Source organism: Stylophora pistillata, chromosome 1 (genome assembly GCF_964205215.1).
Source record: "Stylophora pistillata chromosome 1, jaStyPist1.2, whole genome shotgun sequence".
NCBI classification, from domain to species: Eukaryota; Metazoa; Cnidaria; class Anthozoa; order Scleractinia; family Pocilloporidae; genus Stylophora; species Stylophora pistillata.
The window spans coordinates 11,310,756-11,333,323 of record NC_142519.1 but is presented as its reverse complement, the minus strand read 5'-3'; the positions used below and the strand labels follow the sequence as shown (position 1 = coordinate 11,333,323).

The window sequence follows — 22,568 nt, the reverse complement described above, 5'->3', positions numbered from 1 at the left end:
ATTTTTAAAATACGTTTAATCCATTTGTCACGCGGGTGGGACAGAGAAAAAGCCGAGTCACCGAAATTAACAAGCTAGGGCACCCTGAATACTGGAAGCACGCCCTACCGTTCAGCTTGGGGAACTACTGAATTGCATGTTAACATGAAATCTTGCAAACTGCTTGAACTCGCTGAAAGCAAATATGTCGAAACTTCTGGAAATCAAACATGACAAAATTAACTATCCTCAAATAACGAACCGCATATTGCCAACAATAATCTTTTTAAATATTGAGCGGAATTCAAATGCGCATGAATTTTTGTTAGCGATAATTCCACAGAATACACAGTTAAAATAAATCTAACATTTAATTTTGCATTCCATTCTTCTGGGCAAATGCATCAACCAGAGTTAAACATCTATATTATAAAGAACAAAAAATTATTCACAAAACGTTACGGGCATTCTTACAATTTTAAGGAAGCGAGTGTTAAGATGAGAGGGCTTTCAGGGCTGTGGTCTAGCAGTGCCCGGTGGCCCCCCAGCGCCTTACTTTTGTTCTTGGGCGACTCAGGAATCTTAGTTTTTTTCATAAAAAGCATATGCTGGGCACCCTGGATTTCACAGTTTCTGAGCACTGGGCTCCTTTCGATTTTTCTTAGAACACAGCATTGGCTTTATAAAGATCTCTACTCTGTTTGTATTCCTGCATTCTACTAAGAAGGCTGGAGTGGAGTTGAAACGTACCAGTTTTACAATTCATGGCGTGGAAATAGATAATTATTTTTAAGAATAAAACACCAATCAGGTCAAAATTTAACGCCACAATTTCATCTAATTTTGAATTTACTGCCCGTGGATTGTAGTCCAATTTGCGCATATACCGTTCATCTAAGAATGGAAGAAGTTTTCTATCCTATCCTACTTACACAATCATGTATCCGAGAGTGAAAAAAAACCTATGTTAAATTAGAGAAAAAATGAAAGAGAGCCGCCGTAAGAGCTATACCCAATCACTTCCGGTGTAGTGAAGTTTCTAATTTCATTCATCGACGATCGTTCAATAATGACTTTTAGAAGAGTCCTGAGCAGAATAATCCTTAAGAGCCTTGATCACATCTCTCCGGCTCAGAGGCATGATGGCGCCGTACGAGATGTCCGTCGGCCATGCGAAGAGAGAGTGTAGCATTTTAAAATCACCAGACACGGGGTCAACAAAGTAGAATTCTGCTTTGCGCTGTCCATCTGCGCATGTGCTGAAGTCAAGGATGGTGATAGCTCCATTGATACATGTCACGTACGGTCGAGTGATTTTCACTTCTTTATACATGGCAGGATCTAATGTCTCAGTGCCTCGCCTTCCGTTTTCCCTGCTCCCATCAAGATGCAGAAAGGATCCTTTGTCAGCGCGTCCTTTGAAAGTGAACAACTTGTTAACTTGGATGTCAATCATCTGCCAATCGTCTGTCACGGGATCATACACCTCGCAGTCATTCGGCGTGACGTCTTCACCTCGTTCTCCTCCAATTACAAAAATCTTTTCATCGTGGACGAAGGCGAACGCACTAGATCGAGGCTGGTGCATGGGCTTCACGTAAGACCAGCGGTCTTCCATGGGATCATATCTTTCTACAGTCGTCAAGCACTGCCTGTCGGCCGAACCATCGATACCACCAAACACGAAAAGGTATTTATCTTTGTAGTTCACCGCTGTGAGCTCATATCTTGGTTCGCACATGTCCGCCACCGATGCCCACGTCTGCCTTTCGACATCGTACCGCTGAACTGTTCGCTTCACCTCTGCAACCTCCTGCATGGACATTCCGCCAATCAGATAGATGTTACGTCCCATGGTAACAGCGGCGCAATCAAATGTCATGGGTGCGGAAGGCTCAATGTCACATGTCGGTGCCACGCCCGAATTTGGAAAGAAATGTCGCGCAGTCAGCGGATTCCTGTGAAAGGCCAGTTTGGGATTGTTCCAAGGCACTTGGACGTACAGTCCAGAATTGGTGTAAATAAGAGGACTTCCATTAGCCAGCATCGACTTGTTATGGGGGACACGAGCAATGAGAGACCAAGGTCCTGCGAAGGGGAGCCAGTAGCAGAGATTGTAAGAATGTGTGTAATGCAGCCGGTGTGTTAATCCAAATAATGCCACATTGTAGAAATGTGCTGCCTTGAGAACATCTTCGTCGGAAACATCATTTTTTAACTTGTAACCAGAGAACGACGTCAACTCATCGATACAATCGTCAGTTGTCAGTTTCTTCAGGAAAAGATCTGGAATGCTTCCCATATGAATGAGATTAAGAAGTCTTTTAAAAGATTCTTCCCTCTCCAGCTTAGAATATTTGTACCAGCGAATTAAAGATTCTAGCATTAGTGCTTCGCTCGCCAAAATATCGTCATTTGATAGAAACCACCTCATATCTTGCTCAGGAATGTCAAGAAAAACGTCTGATGAAGCTATACTCCAAAAATGATTACACACTAGATTCAATAATTCTTGGTAAATCTCATTGAGACAATCAAAGCTTCTCACGAGAGAATATACGAGCCAGAAGTTTGACAACGTCGAGGAATCTCTCACAAATTCAATAATCCTTCGTTGCAAACGCTCTATTAACAAATAATCACTCGCTTGTAATAAACTCCTTACGTTGTCAAAATTGATAGTAATCTCTCCCCTGTAAACGAAATTTAACAATTCGTCGGTGACAGCCTCGTCTATTACAGCTAATTCCACATTACTTTCATGAACTTCTTTCATTTCAGAGCGAAAAAGCCCCTTAAAATAACAGCTTACAGCTGCCAGAATATTCTTATGTACAGGAATAACTACACCACTTCCCGTTGTTAATGTTAAATCACAGAATAATCCCTCACTTTGGAAAGTTAAAAGTTTGGACAACATATTTCCCTGATTGTGTGAATTAAACATTTTTCCTTTAAAAGGAGCTTCATCATTCGTCGTTTTATCCGACGCCAAAGCCTTATTTTTCTCCAGTGGCTCCAGCAAATCTTCTATTTCTAAAACTTTGGTTGCATGCAACATCATTGTCGCGTTGTGTCGATCCACTTTACATTTCCCGGTGTATAAGAAGTTAATGACATTATCCATAGTGTTCGGCTCCAATTTAGCCAGCTCGTGTAGAACTGAATTAGAACCATCATGTTTAGAAAATAGTTCGTTAAAGAAACCACAACTTGCGGCCAGTACATTTTTGTGGACTGGAAAATCCTTGTCATTCACTTTTAACGTAAAATCTGTAAAAAGCTTCTCCTTTCTAAAAGTATTTAGTGTTTCAAGCAGGAAAACTTGATATGGAGCCTTTTCAGGGTCTAAAGGCTCATCGCTGTTGTCCTCTGTTGCCACTTCCCCTCTATTGTTCTCCTCTTCACCTGCCAATGTCAGGTCCACTTGGTTCGGTTCTACAACTTGTATAGGGTTAGCTTGCTCCCCTGCAGAAGTTCCAACACATTTTGCCAACAGACCACCCATTTGATCACCACTGTTCTCAGGATTAGAACTGACCTGCTTGTCACACAACACCAATCACACTAACACTAAGTAATGTCATGCCACATCATATCTCCTTGACAATATCCTATTTTCATTTAGAAGCAGCTGAAGCCACTTGTCACTGTTATGACCTAGAGGGTGCAAAAGAAAATAATCTCAGATATACAGGTTCTCAACTGGTGTCACCTATACTGTTGCCATAATAATAACTTTTTTTTCTTCCCATAGTGATCTGTATAGAGAGAATTCTGACAACCCCCCTAATAAAAATGGTAATCACTCCATCTAAGCAGGAATAACTATCATCAGACAAAACTTTTATGTAAGTTTCCTAAAATAAACAGTTGGATAGCTCCTTCTTTGACCATGCAACAGTCAGCCTGGATGAGAATTAAATTTAGTTGTCTAAACCAAAGATTACTGATTATTGCATATTGTAACCAAATAATGACCTGAGTTACAATCACTGTCAAAACTGTTAGGAACATAAGCACTTCTCACTTTGCTGTATTCTCTCCCCTTCTCCCCTTTTTCAAATATTACAAAATAGAAGTATTTGAGTTTTAAGTTTGATCCTGCATGTTCCAACACTGAATGGGGTAAGTTATAATAACAGAGGAGATACAATATTTCAATTCAATTTCAAGAGAAGTTACATAAATCTCAGCACTGATGGAGTTATTCCAATTCTTCAGTTATTTATTTTAGTGAGCTAACAGATCATGGAAATAAAGGAAAACAATATGATCCAATATGCTGTAAACTCTGCTTTTGCTTTCTGTTTAAGAATTACCCATGTTCCAAGGGTTGGATTTCAGAATGATGTGACTTGAAATGAAACTTTCGAGCATTTTTCTTGAATTTAAAATTCATGGATTCAGAATTGTTTAAGATGCATAAGTTTGGGCATCTTAAGTCATCTTAAGTCATCTTGATAGTAAGTAGAGGGAACTAACTTGTGAAAAAAAATAAAAACATAGGCATGCTATGCATTCAAGAGTAATTTTATTGTGTGGGTGGGTTGAAATTGGACACTTGGACTTGGAACTTGTACTCCCAAATAGCTAGGCTAACACTGGGAGATATAGAATAACTAATTTGTAGTGCTAATAATCTACAATAAATATGTGAAGTCTAAAAGAAACAATAAATGTAAATAGTTCAATTCTATTAGAGAAATGTTTTCTGCATGGACTTGGTAAGTAAGTAAACACTAAGTAAGTAACATTTGTATTTTTGTAAAAGAGAAAAAGCATTTACTTTCAAAAGATTCCAATGAAATATCATTTAATATAGAGCAAAGAGAATCCTTCCAATTCACTGAAATAAACTCAGACATGTATTTTATGGTATATTACCTCTGGTGTTTGAATAATTGTTGGCAAAAACTAAACAGCAATGGTACCACACTTCCTCAAGTCTCCTTCACAGTAATTGTTGTTTGGTTTCATTATGCAATGCACTTGTGTGACAAGATCAAACAACGACCCACTCACAGGATTAGACTATGCTTACTGCTATTTCTTCGTCAGAGAAAAAATCAGAAACTATCAACTTGGCTGCAGTTAGTTGCCTCAACAGTATTCTTCACAAAATTTTGTGGTGGAGAGCAAACCAGAACTCTATTTCATCTCAAACAGCCTCTGACCAAAGATATTTTGGAGTCTCCATTCTTTGAATAAGTGAAAATATAATGAAGGAAGATTTTAAAAGCTTTCTCACAGGCATAAGAGCACAGGCTCTTTATTTTCGCTCTGACGAAGGGCTTACGTTCGAAACGTCAGCTTTTGTAATCGTTACAGTGGTCAATTTACCATTTCAACTTTGTTGATATATCCAAATTATTTCTTTATTTTGTTGTTGACTATCTGGACTTTGCCCTGTGCATGCGGAATACATGATAAAATGCAGGTTGTTTACAAGGAGTTGACACATGATGGAATGGAGTCCTGGGTGGCTAAATGCAAATTTGATTGGTAGAAAACTTCTAAGCATGTGAAAATTGTGAGAATTGACTAACAGAGTGTTTACTGGAAAATAATATTCATCTAAGTAACTCTAGTCCATAACAACATATACCAACCTAATTATATTGAGAAAATACCAAGATTTACTATCCAACTACACCTAGACGAGTACAAATAATGCCATAGCCAAGTACAAATATCACGCGGTATTTGTACTCGTCTATTGTAGAGTACCGGTTAAACAGGTTTTCTCGCATCGTGCAAGTGAAGAACTGGATTGTAGTTACAAAAAAAAACCAAATGGCAGACAATTTGAAACATATTTCCGACGATGAAGAGTCAGAATGGCTGGCAAATATAGATCCAAGTTCATTAGATGAATTGAACGAAGAAAAACAGCTTGACGACCACAAAATTTCTTCACGTAATGAAGAAAATAAAAACAGCAACACAACACCGCGCCAATTCCGTTTCGCTTCGCATACTTCTGTCCGCACTCCCCGTAAATAAATGTCCGCGACATTCGCCCACACTGAAATAACAGTTTGGCGTGTTGGATAATAAATAACTTATAAGACGTTTTGTTATGTAGTATCGCTGAGTATTTTTACTCGTTATTGGTATTTTGACTTGCCCTACAGGCTCGTCAAAATATGGCACAACTCATAAAAATAATCAGCGACGCTACACAAGAAAACATCTAATAAGATATATGTAATCCATAGAGAGCAAGGAAATGGATATTTAATATGAAAGTTGTTGCAGAAAGTAAAAATAACTTCCTGATCTTTTCAACCTTTGTGAATACTTTGCGCAATTTTTTAACTGCGTCAGCAAAACAAGCCCTTCCAAAAAAAATTGCTCAAGTGATAATTTAGTGTTAGGCCTTTAGTTGACATGATATGCATTGCAAGTGGAGTGGCACACAAAACACATTTAAACTACCAAATGGTAAAAAAATGTCCTGATGACTTAGCTAACCCCAACAGATCATAAGGGGTGAAGTCCTCATGATGGACATGAGCCATTACACTGGGTAGATTAGCTCATTTCTTTGTGTATGTCATTCTTGGTGTGTGTCTATGTTGGTTTGATTCCATTACAACACATTACAGTACTGATGCAATGCATAAATAGTGCTCTCTACTGCGAGGATCGTGCATCGTACATATTACAGTACTCTAATTTCATGACACAATTGACATGAGGGGCAATACTCTTATTGGTGTGAGCATACCCCAATGCTGTGATACATACCCTTATGAAGCAATCTGATTGGTGTGTACTATATCTTATTAACCAAGCGCGATGGCCGTTCTGGGAGAATATTGGCCCCAGGTCTTGACACTATGGACCGAGCGCAGCGAGGTCCCTACAAAAAAGACCGAGGGCTGATATTCTTCCAGTATGGTCCCGAGCAAGCTTGGTTAATAAGAGATTTATTACACGACTGAAGTTCAAAGGGACATAAGTGTGGTATCATTCGGGACCATTCGGGACCATTCGGGACAGTGCCCAGTCCAATACTAAGAGAATATTGACCGGCAATAGAGCATTTTGATTGGTTGATTTTAGTTATTGGCCCTCTGACTTCCCGAGTCGTGTAATAAATACATGGAATCATTTCTTCTAGTATCATCCTTATTATATGTACAACTAAATAGTTGCATTTCAGGTTTGTAACGTAAGTTACAGACCAAGTTTTTTATTCCTTCAATTTATGGCCCAAGTGCAAAGTGAGCAGCTCATAAATCAAAGGAGGAAAACAAAGATCGATAATGTACAGTACAGTCCACCAAGAAGACAAGGTTATCAAGAAGTTTATTTTGTCTCTATTGTGTGTATAAAAAGAAAGAAACAATTTCTTTTCATACTGAACAGCTTTAATTGAGCAATGTGCGCTGACAGTCAAACAAATATGTTCAAAATTGTTGTTCAGACTTTGGCACACAGCACCACGAAATTATTCTATATCCACATTGATTGTTCCAAAAATGAATTAAGAAATAAATGGTCCTCTAACTCATTGACAGGAAAATTACTTAAAATTTATCACAAAGCATGAAACAATGGAGGAGGTTAATCCTCTGGATTGAAACTTAATTGTGTTTTGGGCAAATAATTTGAGTAGTTTGAGAAGAATTCTGTTAACTAATTGTTGTGTCTTTCTACTCAATCAGGAAGGAAACTTATCTTTCTAACTTGTTGATTCTTACTGACAGTCTACAGGATGAAATGTTAAAAGATGGATTTTCAAGTGAGTTCCAATGCAAAGAATACACAAATTGAAACTTGATTTGCATGCCAAGAATTTCCTTTATTTGACTGAAGGTAGTAAATATTTGAAGTGTTTTCTCTCAAGAGAATTTTTCAGGGCAAACTTACTATTCAGTTACTATTTGCACAATGAACAAAAATCAAAACCCTCAAAATTTCAATGTAACACAGTCCCTGTCTAGCAAGTTATGGCCCTGTAAAATAAAGCTGTCAAGTTTTGACATGTGCAAAATAATCACTTTAAAATTACTTACCATAAGATGTACAGTCCAATACCAAACTAATCACTTTAAAATTACTTGCAATAAGATATACAGTCCAATACCGAGGAATGACCTTAAACCAGGGCCTTCATTGCCTGGGACTCCCAAGATCTTAAAACTGTTTTGTACTTTACAGCACATATTGATCACAACTGGTATTTATCAGTATTTCATTATTTCGAACTCTCCTTGGTTGATCTCAAGCATATTACGATAAAAATAACAAAACCACAGTTGGTCCTTTTCAAAACTCGAATAACTAAATGTAAGTTTAACAGTGTGGTATATATAATAAAAAGTACCTGTAAAACATTTTTAATTTAGTACCGTCACGCCTGAAGTCTTATGTATCACTTTTTTCCCTCGATTACATTTGCTGCCCTTAAATTTCACAGAAAAGATTTCAATCATTACATCACCATGTTCTCGATCTTTCATAAAAGCGTTATAAAATTTTAATAAATACTAGTCTTATCTTAAGATTTGAGGGTGTGTTGATCAAACGTTCGTGACATTTCTAGAAGCTTACCTCGATTGGTTCTCTGCGTTAGTCCTCCAACGCCGATTTTACTGCGTAGAATTTTATTCGATATCTTGTAAGATCGACTGTTCATCCAAACGAAGGATGAGGTATCATACAACTTATGAAATTGTGTCTAGTGCGGTAGAATTTGGGCATTATCATGGCATGCAATATTGAGTTATCGGTCATGAGACTGGAACGAAATAAACGACAAAGTCCTCGTCCAGTTTCGGTGAACTTCGGATATGTTCCGACAGTCCCCGGAAGGATAGTTTCGGAACCCTGTGCATTCACCAAATGCGAAGACATTCAGGTATTGTAGTAGTTACACTTGGCATTCTAGGTTGTTGTGGTTTTGTATATGTTTAGAAGCAAGTTGATGATTTCCAGCATCCTTAAGTACGGTAACCGTGTGTTGGGTAGGGTAATATATGTGAATTTTATTTTTGTGCTTATTTACACTTGGGCCAATAATTAACCTTAGAGGAAATGAAAGTGATATCTAAGAAAATTTGTTTGTCTTCTAAAAGTCCCTTTTGACAGTAAGTGGTTTGCACGTTACGTCACTGCCGCCATGTTGGTGGACATAAACAATAGATATCTCAAATACAATGAATATATGAAGTTCATATATTTGAACTGTGGTATTAGATACGTATGATGCACGATCCTCGCGGTAGAGAGCGCTATTTATGCAATAGCGATAATCAGATCTGAAAAAAATCAGGCCTGTACGGGATTCGAACCACTGACCTTTGCGATACTAGTGCAGCGCTCTTCCAATTGAGCTAACAAGCCAACTGGGAGCAGGCCGTTAAGTTGATATCTCATTAGCTTCTTTTGTTCGTCCACCAGCATTTGTTCCTTTCACCATTGTTACCTGTGTCTCTAGAGATTGGTTGCAAACCACCTGTGTATACATGAATGAGTTTTAGTTTTCCAGCTTTTCACCACCCCAGATGCCACCTAGGTGGCCCTTTCCATAGCTCTCAAGCGTGAGACTTATGGAAACCAATTTAATCTTATGCTCTCATGTTGAAACTATTATTTCTCATACATATCATTTCTGATCTAAACTGTTCATTTTGAGATGACATTACAACTGCATGCCTCAGCTAAGTACATATAAAACTAATTATCCCTCAAAATATAAATTACTCCTTGATTCCTCTGAAATTGCTTTGAACACTTTTCAATGGTCACATGGAAATTCTCACTCAGAAAAGGATGTACAACCTAGCTCTTTCATTTTTTCACAATTTTAAGGGGAAGTAGATCCCTATACCCCCTCCCCCAAGTAGATAATGCCCACAGCATCTCACTCTTTGCCAGCAAATCAACTAGAGTGTTCTGCCTTTCCAACAAAATTATCTCCATCCTTAATTTTCTTTAAAATTCATCAAATTTTCTTGTGAAATTTATTTAATTTTTACTCATATATCATAGCTTTTTTGAAAAGATTACAGGGCAACACCATGTAGCAATGAGTGTTTTATTCTTGACTTGAGCTTTGACCCAACAAGAATTTTATGTTAATTTTTAAAGGAATGATTATTTGCATCTATAGTTGATATTCATAGAACAAGTGCTGATCCATGCCTATGATAATTATTTATGTCTAGGATTGCTATACAAGTGCCTTTGTTTCCCCTTTTGATTATTTCTAAATTATTAACTAGTATGTTCAAACAGGAATAGATTGCTGATCCATTTTTATGTTTTCATCATGGTATCACTGGTTTGGATTGTTTCGCAAAAAAAAATCTGTGGACATTACAAAACCATTTAACTGCGTATTAGAGTAAGAGATGGTGCTGGTTTTGTTTAGTGGCTTACAATCAGTGGTTAAAGGAATTATACTCTGTCCATATTTGAGACTCCACAAGATCTTATGTGGTGGTTAATGCAAAATTAAAAAGAGAAATGGAATCCTTCTTCTTTACTAGCCTCTGAATTGGGATTGAGCCATTTCTTAATGGTCCTATATTCTGTCAGCTATGGAGTTTGAGACGGTACATGTTCTTTTTTTATGTCTGTAGGTCACTCCCGCAGATTGATTATAATGGATCAGCCATGGGGGCATTTTAACACTCGACAGAAAACAAAATAATGGGAGTATTAACATCAAAGTGTAGATGTTTATTTTCAAATGAAAGTCAAGGGGTAAAAGAAGTTTCAACAGAAGTTTCAAAGCAAGGAGAAGCATCTGATCATGAAAGGAAAGAGTTTCAGTATCAGAATGCCAACACTGGGTTGTACATTATTACTGTTATGGAAACTCTCAACAGCCTTAGACATCAGGGGCTGTAGGTTGATTTTAGTTTAGCAGTTGGTGGAAAGGACTTCCCAGTGCATAAGAATGTACTGGTGGCAAGCTGCAAGTCTTTTAGAGACTTGTGTGAAGTATCATCTGCTGCATTCCATTATGAACTCTCCAATGTGGATCCAGTTGCTCTAGAGGACATTCTTAAAGGGGAACTGAAGCCTAAAATTGGTATATTGTTTGCATTCATTTCTAGTTAGCTTTAGAGAAGTAAGATAAAGTGTCGATATTCATTTTCGTTCACTTCTTGTTTTTTAAGAGAAAATTCGATTTGAAGTTGCCTTTTTCTCGCTTTTGGGTATGTAAAACCGTCGGCTCAAAATAGGTCAGCAGCGGTCATTTATGATGTCAGTGGTGGGGAACCAACTTAAGAAAAACAACTGTTACTATTTCATTTTCGTAGTTAATCCCCATTACAAGTCACGCAACTTTCATAACTCCATAACCAAACCAAATTTCTGTAGGAAGAGTACAGGTTTATTATCTTTCTTCCCCACCAGTGATGTAAGAGCGAGCTAAAATGACCGCTGACATCGCTTTTCTGAGCCGCCTTACTACGAGGCCAAAATACCACTTTACACTATTTTTCTGAGGCAACATTGGGCCCAAAGACTGAAAAAAACCCTCTTACATTGCTATTTGAACTATAAGCTGCAATTTAAAAATGGTTCATTTTTAGGCTTCAGTTCCCCTTTAACTTCTTGTATACTGGAAAATGTAGACTTACTCAAGAAAAGGCAAAAGCAGTACTTCGTATTTCAGATATTTTGGTCTTACAGGACTTGAAAGAAGCTTTAACAAAATATCTTTCCTCAACAAGCGATAGCTCTTCTTGTGGTGGTACATTTAGTGAAGATTTTGTTGTGAACTGAGGAGTCCATTTTTAAAGCAATGATGGACTTTTGGCATAAAGGATTGTTTTGTGACCTCAGACTCATCACTAGTTCTGGAAGGACTATTCAAGTTCACAAGAATATTTTGGCAGCTGTCAGTTGCTATTTTCAGGGGCTTCTTAGGTCTGACATTAAGGAAGTCCAGGAAAATAATGTACACCTTGAAATCATAATAATTTAATATTTATATTGTGCAAATTAACACGTGGATATGATCAAATGCGCATCACAACACTTTTTGGGGGAGTTTGGCCAGACTGCATCAGGAGTTCACAAACAATCAAAGGAAACTTATTTGAAGATGCCCTTTCCCCCCAGTTCCCAGAAAACAGGCCAGACCACATCGCAGTAATCTCATGAGTGGGTTCTTTAACATCACCAGCCTAACCAAATTAACTCATTAATAGATGCAGGAGACAGGACCTATGGTTTATTCATCCTTATCCGAGAAGACTAGAATGTCTATCCATTTCTTGATATTATAGAAAGGTAGCGCATTCTCCTCAGTTATTTTAAGACCTTGAGTGTTGGTCCGGCCGTGGCTCGAACCATCAACCTCAACCTCCCGCACAACAGTCCAGCACTCTAACCAATTAAGCTAACCAGGAGGTGGTTACAGGTTACAGGTTTCACATCATAGATGATGTGATAGTAGACCAGTTGTTGAATTTTATCTATAGTGGAGAAATTACCATTACATTTGAGAATGTAAAGAGCTTGTTGCATGCCTCTGACTACCTTTATTTGAGGAGTTAAGAAAAGCAATTATTTTGTTGAGTAGTTTTTTAGAGAAGCTTTTCAAGATAAAAATTAGTGATGATAATTTTGAGCGACTTTTCGACCTCGATGAGAATTAATTTATTCATGTTGTCTCCTTTGCAATTTTATCACCTCTATTTTACACCTGGCATTTACATATTTCCATACTTTATCGCCTTTATCGTTCCCACGTCTTGAATTTAGTACATATATGTAAAAATTTTCCTTCTCATCAGCTTGAAAATGACCTCAGTGAGGTTGAAACGTCGTTCTAAATTATTATCACTAATTTTTATCTTGAAAAGCAATTATTGCATTTTTAAAAAGTTCTTTAACTTTGTCAAATTTTTGGTTTTTATATGATCTTGCCAAGTCCTTTCATTTCCTGTCTGAAATTAAAGCAGATGTTTTAGAGATGAGTTGTAGCAATTATTGGCAAATTTCACAATCTGAACAATTCTTAGAGGTAACAGAAGGTGACTTGGAATTATATTGTCTCCAGTGAAACTTAAGTGCTGGAATCTCTCATCCAGTGGTACAAATATTTAAGAAATGAGAGAGGAGGATCTCCTTGTCCCTGCACTCTTGATGAGGGTCCCTCTGTTGGAACAGAGGATGCTACTGCAGTTGTATTGGATGGTTTCATTTATTTTACAGGAGGAATCTTCAGTAACAAAGTCAGTAACAGCATCCATCGATACAACATTATTAAACAATCTTGGGAATCTGTATCTAATATGAATGAACAATGCTGCAACCACTCTGTAGTTAGTTATAGAAATAAGTACATTTACATGTTTGGAGGTTTTGAGCTAAATGATAACTACATTTACAAATCATCAGTGGAAAGATATGACCCTCAGCAAAACTCCTGGTTTTATGTGGCTTCCATGCACCAGCCTCAACAAAAAGATTCAGCATTTGTCTATGGTGACAAAATCTTCTTGATTGGTGAACATAATCCCGAATGTGTGTGAGCATGTGAAATTTATGACCCAGTCACCGACAAGTGGCAGATGGGTTGTTTTCAGTAATCACAAATTTTCTCTTTGAAAACAAAGAAATATTGTGGAACTTTAAATACACAAATGTTCAGGGCTGAAAATAGCAGTCTTTGCAGTGTTCTCAATTCAAAAACACTAGAATCAGACCCTTTTGAACTCAAAAGATGCCTACCAAAGGAAGAAGACATGTATGACCATTCTTACCTTCAAAGACCACCTGTAACGTATTACAATGGATTTGTTGTTGTTTTTTACTTTGATTCATTATGAACAAGAAATTTTAGATTACCAATTTACTTTGTACACCCAGACACTGGAAATTTTGCAGTCTTGTATTCATGACCATCTTGGCCTTATGAAACAATCCGTGGCACTACTATGCCCTGAAGTCGCAGGGACACGATCAAAGCACTGACAGACTACCCTGGCAATGCATGCTAAGCTATTAATTTTGAGTTTATCTGATGAACACCCTAGCCCATGTGAATCTTGAAAAACTGTGGAAACTAACAAACCAATTTTCACTCCTGGATGAGGCATGGAGAGTAAAGGAAAAGTCTTGAAAAAGAGTACAGCATTGTATGGATTTTTTTTCCAGAGCAGCAACAATTTTTGTTAGGTTCTCGTTAGGTACCTAAATTAACGTAACTTATTTTAGACAAATTTTCAACTGAGTGTCGAAAATAATCCAGGATTGCATTAGAGTTCGTTTACTTTGTTCTGTGATTGGTCCAGTAAACTTACGCTACTCTTATAACCAATAAAAACTAACACCAATCACGATTTGGTCACACGCGTTTAACCGCGGTTTTGGCGCTTGGGGTTATATTTTACTGTGATTGGTCCAGTAAACTCATGCTACTCTTATAACCAATCAAAACTAACACCAGTCACGATTTGAACGTCCGCGTTTTACCGCGCTTTAGGCCCTTAGGGTTATATTTTACAGTAAACCAGAGATTCTCAAGGATTTTTGTGAAACAGTAAATTTTATCCGGGCTCTGATCTCAAATGCTAACCGCTTCACTGAAATGGAAGGTGTGAATCTGTTTTAAAATTTTACAGAACTTCAAAATGCAATATCTAATTTACTATTTCAAGGGGATGAATTATAGATAGGGAAGGAGACACGGTTTCATATGGTCTCAGAAGGCACAAAAAGGCATGCGTGGTAGAACGACTGTTTTGCTTTCACTTTGTTCGGGGCAACGCCAGAATACCCAGCCTATCTTTGTTGTTTTTTACTCGGAGAAACATGTCAGACGATGACATGGCAATAGTTCTGTATTTTAAGAGATTGCTATTGCTATGTTCAAAATTTTTTGATATTACTCTTTCAACTTTTCTTCTTTCTTCTACTAGACTACGAGCAGACTCTGCTTTTCGGCGAAGTCCGTCGCACGAGACAGAAAATCAGTGAAAAAAACGCTGTTAGCGCTCCTCGCGGAGCTCTGGGAGTGTGGTACACGAAGAGTAGGGACTACTATGACAGTTTAAGCCATAGAGTCCCTCGCGGCGCGGTGACATTTTTTTTCTCACTGATTCAGTTTTTTTTTTTCTTGCACGACGCATTTCGCCAAAATGTAGGGACTAATCATAGTCTATTCCTCTCGCCGCTTTGTTTTCATAGCTGACCGATCACACCTTGTGTTGCTATTGCAGATATAGGAGTTTCCGTGCTCTCTATCAATCCCAGCTCGCCCTGAGCGCCGGATATTTTGGCAGGAAATTCGGAAGAATAGCTTTTTTTTTTGCGTACGAAGGTGACCATTCCTTCAAACATCAAAGAAAGCACTATTAAAAAAGCATTTAAGCACATTTATTTATTTGTTAGCCTAACTCTCTCCGTAATGCCTTCTTTTTTTTGACCGCATCGTTAATAGAGTTGATACAGTAGGGACTTCACTAGAGAACTGGTACCTGAAAAATCCCGTAAACATCTCGGAGAGCCGTGACCCGGACAGTGTGGCACCTTGAAGCAAGAGCAGGTTTAACTGTTTTTCTTTTGCCACAACCTTTCTACCCATCGAACAAAAAATTTTTCGAAATATCACTTCACACCCAGTAAATAAGAAAACAGGCATCAATTCTTAAGTGAACATTTACGATTAAATGTGAATCGCGGGCGAATTTGTTAACAGCCTGTACAATGTCCAAATCGGTCTGTGGCGTTATGCTTTACACACGTGAAATGCATAGATTATGATCTAAAATTAATACGTTAAACCGGCACTGAATTGAGTTCAGTAAGGTTTGGGAGTGGTTGTCTCAATTACTTTTTTTGTTCTCTCAACATGGTTGGTTGCTCTTCGTTAGTCTAGGAGGTTTTGGATGGCAAGTGAAACGAGTTAAAGGGGTTTTTCCCTAGGTTCTTCTCAAGGTAACTTTTCATGTTTTGTTTCCGCGTTAAGTTCTCATTTGTTTAATGTACACATTACCAACTGTAGCTTCAGTGATTAGACTTGTGCGTATTCTGAATTTAAAAGGTATTGAAATTATTGATTCACTTTCATGATTGTTGCATTTCGGAAATTTCTGTTCATCACGGCCAAGAAACCTTCCTTAATTGCTAGGGTTTTTGCTGTAAAATTCAATGAAGGGTTTAGAAAAGTGTACTACTGATTAGATTTAAGAGTAGATCTCCAGTCTGATTCAGTCGGTGGGTACCTTCGTTAAAAGCTCACAAAAGCGACAAACCGGTTATTAACTGAGTTCGTGAAAATCATAATCATGGCAGAAGTTTATGATTTTAACGAACTCAATTAATAACCGGTTTGTCGCTTGGCGGCAGTCAACCCACCTATAGGGTACTTCTTTCTAATCGGTGGCTTCCATCGGATTTCCGAGGCTGTTTTTTTGTTGAAAACAAAGCACCATGAATCTGTTTACTATCCCTAAAAGTTCGGTTTTGCATCTTAAGCCTGTTACTGGCGTTCAGATCGGCCTTTCCTTCATTTTCCTGCGGGTTCCTTTAAGTTCTACTTATTCAGACAAACAAACCTGCCGGACTGCTCACTGAAAAACTGCTTGCCTGGTACAAAGGACTGTTTTGACAATAGATCACTTTCATGTGTCTAACAACTCCCTAGTTCATGCAACAAGCTTTTCCTTAAACAAAATTACATCCTCCGACCACCCAGCAGATCGAGATGAGATTCAATACATTTAATAGTTTCAAATCACTTAAAGTTGTAACTCGTGTCGTATTTCGGTTGTTATCCACGCTTGCACAAAATAGCCTGATCCTCAGTCTGTTAATAGCCGTTCCGAATCCACTTCAGGCGACCAACTTCAGACCGCCCCCCTTGGGTAAGGCCCTATTCAAAAATGAAAACCACAAATAGGGAGACGCATACATGCGTGCTGCTACCAAAGTCATAAAGAAGAACTTGAGGGTTCGCAGTAAACCAAGTATCACGGAAGTGAACGGCGAGATTCAATTTTTTATAATTCAAAAATTTACTCTCAAGGCCTCATCTCAAAAGGGAAAATCCTGAAGTTTTGAAGAAATCTATAGAGGAATTTCTGAGACCTCCCCCAAAAGTAGTTTTATGGGATTTCCTATTAACAATAGCATAATAACAACGATTGCTATGCTACGTCCACTATTTTATTGTCTTTGAAAAGCCTCCTTTGGGGAAAGTCAATAAAGTATGTATGTATGTATGTATGTATGTATGTATGTATGTATGTATGTATGTATGTATGTATGTATGTATGTATGTATGTAGATCCTTAGGTTACCGCTGGAACGCATGTGTGAAGTTAGTTCGAATGTGAAGAGGGTAAGTTAGTTTATAAGCACAGTATGTGCCGCAGAAAATTGTTTCTAAAGCAGAAATAATAAAGCACAAAAAGATGATACATCATATATTCCTGCAACAATTACAATATTATCGGGCCAAGAGATTAGTCTCTTTCTTGGGCCCAAATCCCACGCACGTTGCTCTGAGGTGATTAGCGAGGGATATTCGGATTTTTAGTAGCCTACCAGAGTACAACTTCAATACTGTCCACGGTTTTAAAATATTTTAAGGGAGTTTATGGACCTCTCGATAATAGCCTCTCATTAAAACATTTCTTTTCTCCAGACCAGTTAACCAGCTAGTAATGCTTTATTTAACCGAAGAAGCTAAGCTTGGTATAGTGAGCGGGGCGATAGCAATCCTTATTCTTATGGTCGTTTGTATGGTCTGCAAGCTAAGTCGACTTCATAAACAGCCAATGTACAAAGACTCGTCGTATCTCAAGACCACTGCTGCCAAGAATACCGCTGCAAAAGTGCCTGTCGTCCCATTCCCGAGCTTTGCTACTGAATGCAGCGAGTGTGAGCTAGAAAAAATAAACAAAATGAGCGGAGAAATAGAGCTGCAGACTTCCCAAAGGCTCAGTCCGCCAAAGAATAAAGGAAGAATTAAATTTTCTATGGTTTATCAGTCTGAAATGCAAACTCTTTTGTTGACTATCATCGAGGCGAGCCAGTTGGTCGGAAAAGACTTCTGGGATAGTGTAGATTCTTACGTGAAAGTAATGCTTCAACCCGATGAAGAAGGGATTTTGAAGGGACAGACAAACGTCCTCAGGAAGTCCACAAATCCAAAATTTGGGGATAGTTATGAGTTTAACATGTCATTACAAGATGTTCAAAATTCTTTACTCCATTTGTCTGTTTGGGAAATTGACAAGTATTCCCGGCACCACATAATCGGAGAGGTTCAAGTTGAGCTTCGCCATGTACTCAAGGCGGATGAGTCAATAGCGTTAGATAAGGAACTGAGGTCATTTCAAAAGGTAAGTGGAACATCCATAAGATATATTTGACATTAAGAGATGCGAAATATGAATTGTGAAAATGCTCCGAGTCAAACAAGACAATGACAAATAGGTGGTTTGCAACCAATCTCTAGAGACACAGGTAATAATGGTGAAAGGAACAAATGCTGGTAGACGAACAAAAGAAGCTAATGAGATATCTATTACGTATGATGCACGATCCTCGCAGTAGAGAGCGCTATTTATGCAATAGCGAAAATCAGACCTGAAAAAAATCAGGCCTGTACGGGATTCGAACCACTGACCTCTGCGATACTAGTGCAGCGCTCTACCAATTGAGCTAACAAGCCAACTGGGAGCAGGCCGTTAAGTTGATCCGTAATAAACCCGTGATGATAAATCGGATACAATGAATATATGAAGTTCTCTACTGCGAGGATCGTGCATCATACGTAAATCACTTTGTTATCATGCTAAGTAGATACAGGTCGCTATCACAACAAGGTCACCTTCAGCCTCACTCTGAATCAAAGGCTTGGCAACTAAGTACACAATTGTAAAATGGCCTATTGTCAGAGAGACGTTAAAGTACACAAACAGGGTGATAAGCAGAAAGACGACCAGGAGACGGATAGTCATAAAGACAAAACAGACAGACAGACAGACTAGAATAACCAATTCATTGAGTAACTGACAGACCAACTTACTGACGCAATCACTAAGAACTGACTAACCAATTAACCAAGCTGATAAGCTGACTGAATGATTGACCGACGGACTCGCTTGCCCTCTGACTCACCGGCCGACTGATTCATTGATTCGCTGACTCCTGACTGACTGACTGACCCGCTTACTTTCTGACTAACTGGAAGACTGAATAACTAAATGACTGAATGACTGAATGAATGAATGAGTGAATGAATGGATGCCGAATGAAAGAATGACTGACTTACTGACTGAATGAATGAATAAATAAATGACTGACGGACTGACTGAACGACTGATTGACTGACTGACTGAATGAATGAATGACTAAATAAATGACTGACTGACTGACTGACCGACTGAATGAATGAATGACCAAATAAATGACTGACTGACTGACCGACTTAATGAATGAATGAATGAATGAATGACTAAATAAATGACAGACTGCATGAATGAATGAATGAATGACTAAATAAATGACTGACTGACTGACCGACTGAATGAATGAATGAATGAATGACTAAATAAATGACTGACTGAATGAATGAGTGAATGAATGACTAAATAAATGACTGACTGACTGACTGACCGACTGAATGAATGAATGACTAAATAAATGACTGACTGACTGACTGATCGACTGAATTGATGAATGAATGAATGACTAAATAAATGACTGACTGACTGACTGACTGATCGACTGAATTAATGAATGAATGAATGAATGACTAAATAAATGACAGACTGACTGACTGATCGACTGAATTAATGAATGAATGAATGAATGACTAAATAAATGACTGACTGACTGACCGACTGAATTAATGAATGAATGAATGACTAAATAAATGACTGACTGACTGACTGATCGACTGAATTGATGAATGAATGAATGAATGACTAAATAAATGACTGACTGACTGACTGATCGACTGAATTGATGAATGAATGAATGAATGACTAAATAAATGACTGACTGACTGACCGACTGAATTAATGAATGAATGAATGAATGACTAAATAAATGACTGACTGACTGACTGATCGACTGAATTGATGAATGAATGAATGAATGACTAAATAAATGACTGAACGACTGACTCGACGACTGACTGAATGATTGACTGAATGACTGACTGAAAGACTGAATGATTGACTGACTGACTGATGACTAAAGGGGGTAAGTTTCTATAGAAACTGTGGTGCTGCGTTGGTGGGGGTAACAAGGTAATTTGGCATAGTAATATCAACTAAGTTGAAATTGTAAATTGGCCACTGTAAAGAGTTTAAAAGCTGACGTTTAGAGCGTTAGCCCTTCGTCGGAGCAAATGGAGGAATTGTGGGTTGTGTGTGAAAAACAAGAATGAATTATTAGAATGCGGAAAAGCGTTCGTTGATACCTAAGGGATTAAGAGTGACTGACTGACTGACTGAAAGACTGACTGAAAGACCTAGTGAATGAATGAATGAATGACTAACTAAATGACTGACCGACTGACTGATCAAATGACTGATTAACTGACTGACTGAATGAGTGAATGAATGACCCACCGACCGACCGACCGACCGACTGACTGACTGACTGACTGACTGACTGAATGACCGACCGACCGACCGACCGACTGACTGACTGACTGACTGAATGACCGACCGACCGACCGACCGACTGACTGACTGACTGACTGACTGAATGACCGACCGACCGACCGACTGACTGACTGACTGACTGACTGAATGACCGACCGACCGACCGACCGACTGACTGACTGACTGACTGAATGACCGACCGACCGACCGACCGACTGACTGACTGACTGACTGACTGAATGACCGACCGACCGACTGACTGACTGACTGACTGACTGAATGACCGACCGACCGACCGACCGACTGACTGACTGACTGACTGAATGACCGACCGACCGACTGACTGACTGACTGACTGACTGACTGAATGACCGACCGACCGACCGACTGACTGACTGACTGACTGACTGAATGAATGACCGACCGACTGACTGACTGACTGACTGACTGAATGAATGACCGACCGACTGACTGACTGACTGACTGACTGACTGAATGACCGACCGACCGACCGACTGACTGACTGACTGACTGACTGACTGAATGACCGACCGACTGACCGACCGACTGACTGAGTGACTGACTGAATGACCGACCGACCGACCGACCGACTGACTGACTGACTGACTGACTGACTGAATGACCGACCGACCGACTGACTGACTGACTGACTGACTGAATGACCGACCGACCGACCGACCGACTGACTGACTGACTGACTGACTGACTGAATGACCGACCGACCGACTGACTGACTGACCGACCGACCGACCGACCGACCGACTGAGCGACTGACTGAGTGTATGAATGAATTACTGATTGATTGACTGATTAACTCACTGACACAAAGTTGTCATGCTACCGCGGTAGGCAGGCTGAAACAAACAAAACAAAACACGGAAACCAGCTGAGAGCTAGGTGTGGGGGTATAAGCACTCTGTTCCCTGTTTTTAGTAATGAATCTTCTTTCTCATTCCGCAGACAAAGGCCAATCTTGGGGAGATTTTATTTTCCCTCAGTTATATGCCAACTGCCGAGAGGATGTCCATAGTATTGATGAAGGCCAGAAACCTTAGTCCACCATTCAGTGACTGGAACACTGAGTCAAAACCAATAAGTAGGTATTCTGTTGTTGGTTTGTATTCCCCACTGTCTTGAGTTCGTCTTTACGTTCTTTTGTGATTGTAATAACTTATAAGAACAGAAAAAATCAGAAACAAAGTAAAAAAAAAACAAAAACAAAAACAAAAACAAAACAAGTATCTTGGGCTGATTCCACCATCTGTCTTTCATTGAAAATAACTATTATTTCAAAGATGAAACAACGGATGGAATGGCCACTCGGAAGCGTTTACTTGTAATTTCGCCTTATTGACTCAGATTATCGTGCATAGGCAAAACACGTTACAGCACTGAATTGGATCTGCGCCGTGTCACTTACAACTTTTAACAATGTATTCCCGTTTTACTCAGATTGAAATGATTCCAACTCTCGGTACGTGAACACTTCCAAGAGCCTCTTTTACAACTTAACGTTCGCTGACATTTGAAACCAATCCATGATACACGTTTTTTTGTTAATCTTATAGATCCTTTCATAAAAGTTGTACTTTTATTCGATGGCAAAAAAGTGAAGAAAAAGAAAACATCCACAAGGAAACAGGAATCCAATCCTGTTTACAATGAGTGTATGATGTTTGACGTCCCCCCAGGCCTCCTCCACAGGGTACTGTTTGTCATATCAGTTGCTGACGCTAAATCGGTTTCCACAAGAAGTGATGTGATTGGCCGAGTAGTGATAGGCTCAGCAACCAGTGGAGAATCACTTAGGCACTGGCATCAAATGTTGATATCGCCGCGGAGGCCTGTGGCAGCCTGGCACCGACTCAAACTTTAGAGAGACTAGTACTAGAGATACAACAAATGACATAATTTTAACTTGGCTTATTAAACTTGGAGGTATTTTGGACATTTGTCACCCAG

General features: G+C 38.9%; 2 protein-coding genes, 1 long non-coding RNA gene and 1 pseudogene across 3 annotated transcripts; 3 read left to right on the top strand and 1 right to left on the bottom strand.

The window, feature by feature from the left end:
* Nucleotides 1-331: 331 nt before the first annotated feature.
* On the bottom strand, nt 332-8,683 carry LOC111336989 (kelch-like protein 23). The gene is made up of 2 exons (XM_022943188.2): nt 8,545-8,683; nt 332-3,639 (listed from the first exon to the last, which is right to left on the bottom strand). Exon 2 carries the CDS (start codon nt 3,485-3,487, stop codon nt 1,043-1,045), a length of 2,445 nt encoding a protein of 814 aa, XP_022798923.2. The 5' UTR covers nt 3,488-3,639; nt 8,545-8,683; the 3' UTR covers nt 332-1,042.
* A 15-nt stretch (nt 8,684-8,698) lies between these two features.
* LOC148741213 (uncharacterized) lies at nt 8,699-11,974 on the top strand. The gene is made up of 2 exons (XR_015992668.1): nt 8,699-8,851; nt 10,578-11,974. It is a non-coding gene; the product is annotated as an uncharacterized LOC148741213 (long non-coding RNA).
* LOC148741212 (kelch-like protein 38) lies at nt 10,648-14,300 on the top strand (annotated as a pseudogene).
* A 1,031-nt stretch (nt 14,301-15,331) lies between these two features.
* LOC111336990 (synaptotagmin-6-like) lies at nt 15,332-22,556 on the top strand. The gene is made up of 5 exons (XM_022943189.2): nt 15,332-15,678; nt 15,834-15,897; nt 17,609-18,308; nt 21,567-21,702; nt 22,175-22,556. Exons 3-5 carry the CDS (start codon nt 17,628-17,630, stop codon nt 22,480-22,482), a joined length of 1,125 nt encoding a protein of 374 aa, XP_022798924.2. The 5' UTR covers nt 15,332-15,678; nt 15,834-15,897; nt 17,609-17,627; the 3' UTR covers nt 22,483-22,556.
* Nucleotides 22,557-22,568: the final 12 nt, after the last annotated feature.

Excerpts from the sequence above, each read along its gene's own strand:
- LOC111336989 (XM_022943188.2), bottom strand. The coding sequence starts at position 3,487 with ATGGGTGGTCTGTTGGCAAAATGTGTTGGAACTTCTGCAGGGGAGCAA.
- LOC111336990 (XM_022943189.2), top strand. The coding sequence starts at position 17,628 with ATGCTTTATTTAACCGAAGAAGCTAAGCTTGGTATAGTGAGCGGGGCG. Across the intron at positions 18,309-21,566 it reads AACTGAGGTCATTTCAAAAG|ACAAAGGCCAATCTTGGGGA; the intron begins GTAAGTGGAACA and ends CTCATTCCGCAG. Across the intron at positions 21,703-22,174 it reads CACTGAGTCAAAACCAATAA|ATCCTTTCATAAAAGTTGTA; the intron begins GTAGGTATTCTG and ends TTAATCTTATAG.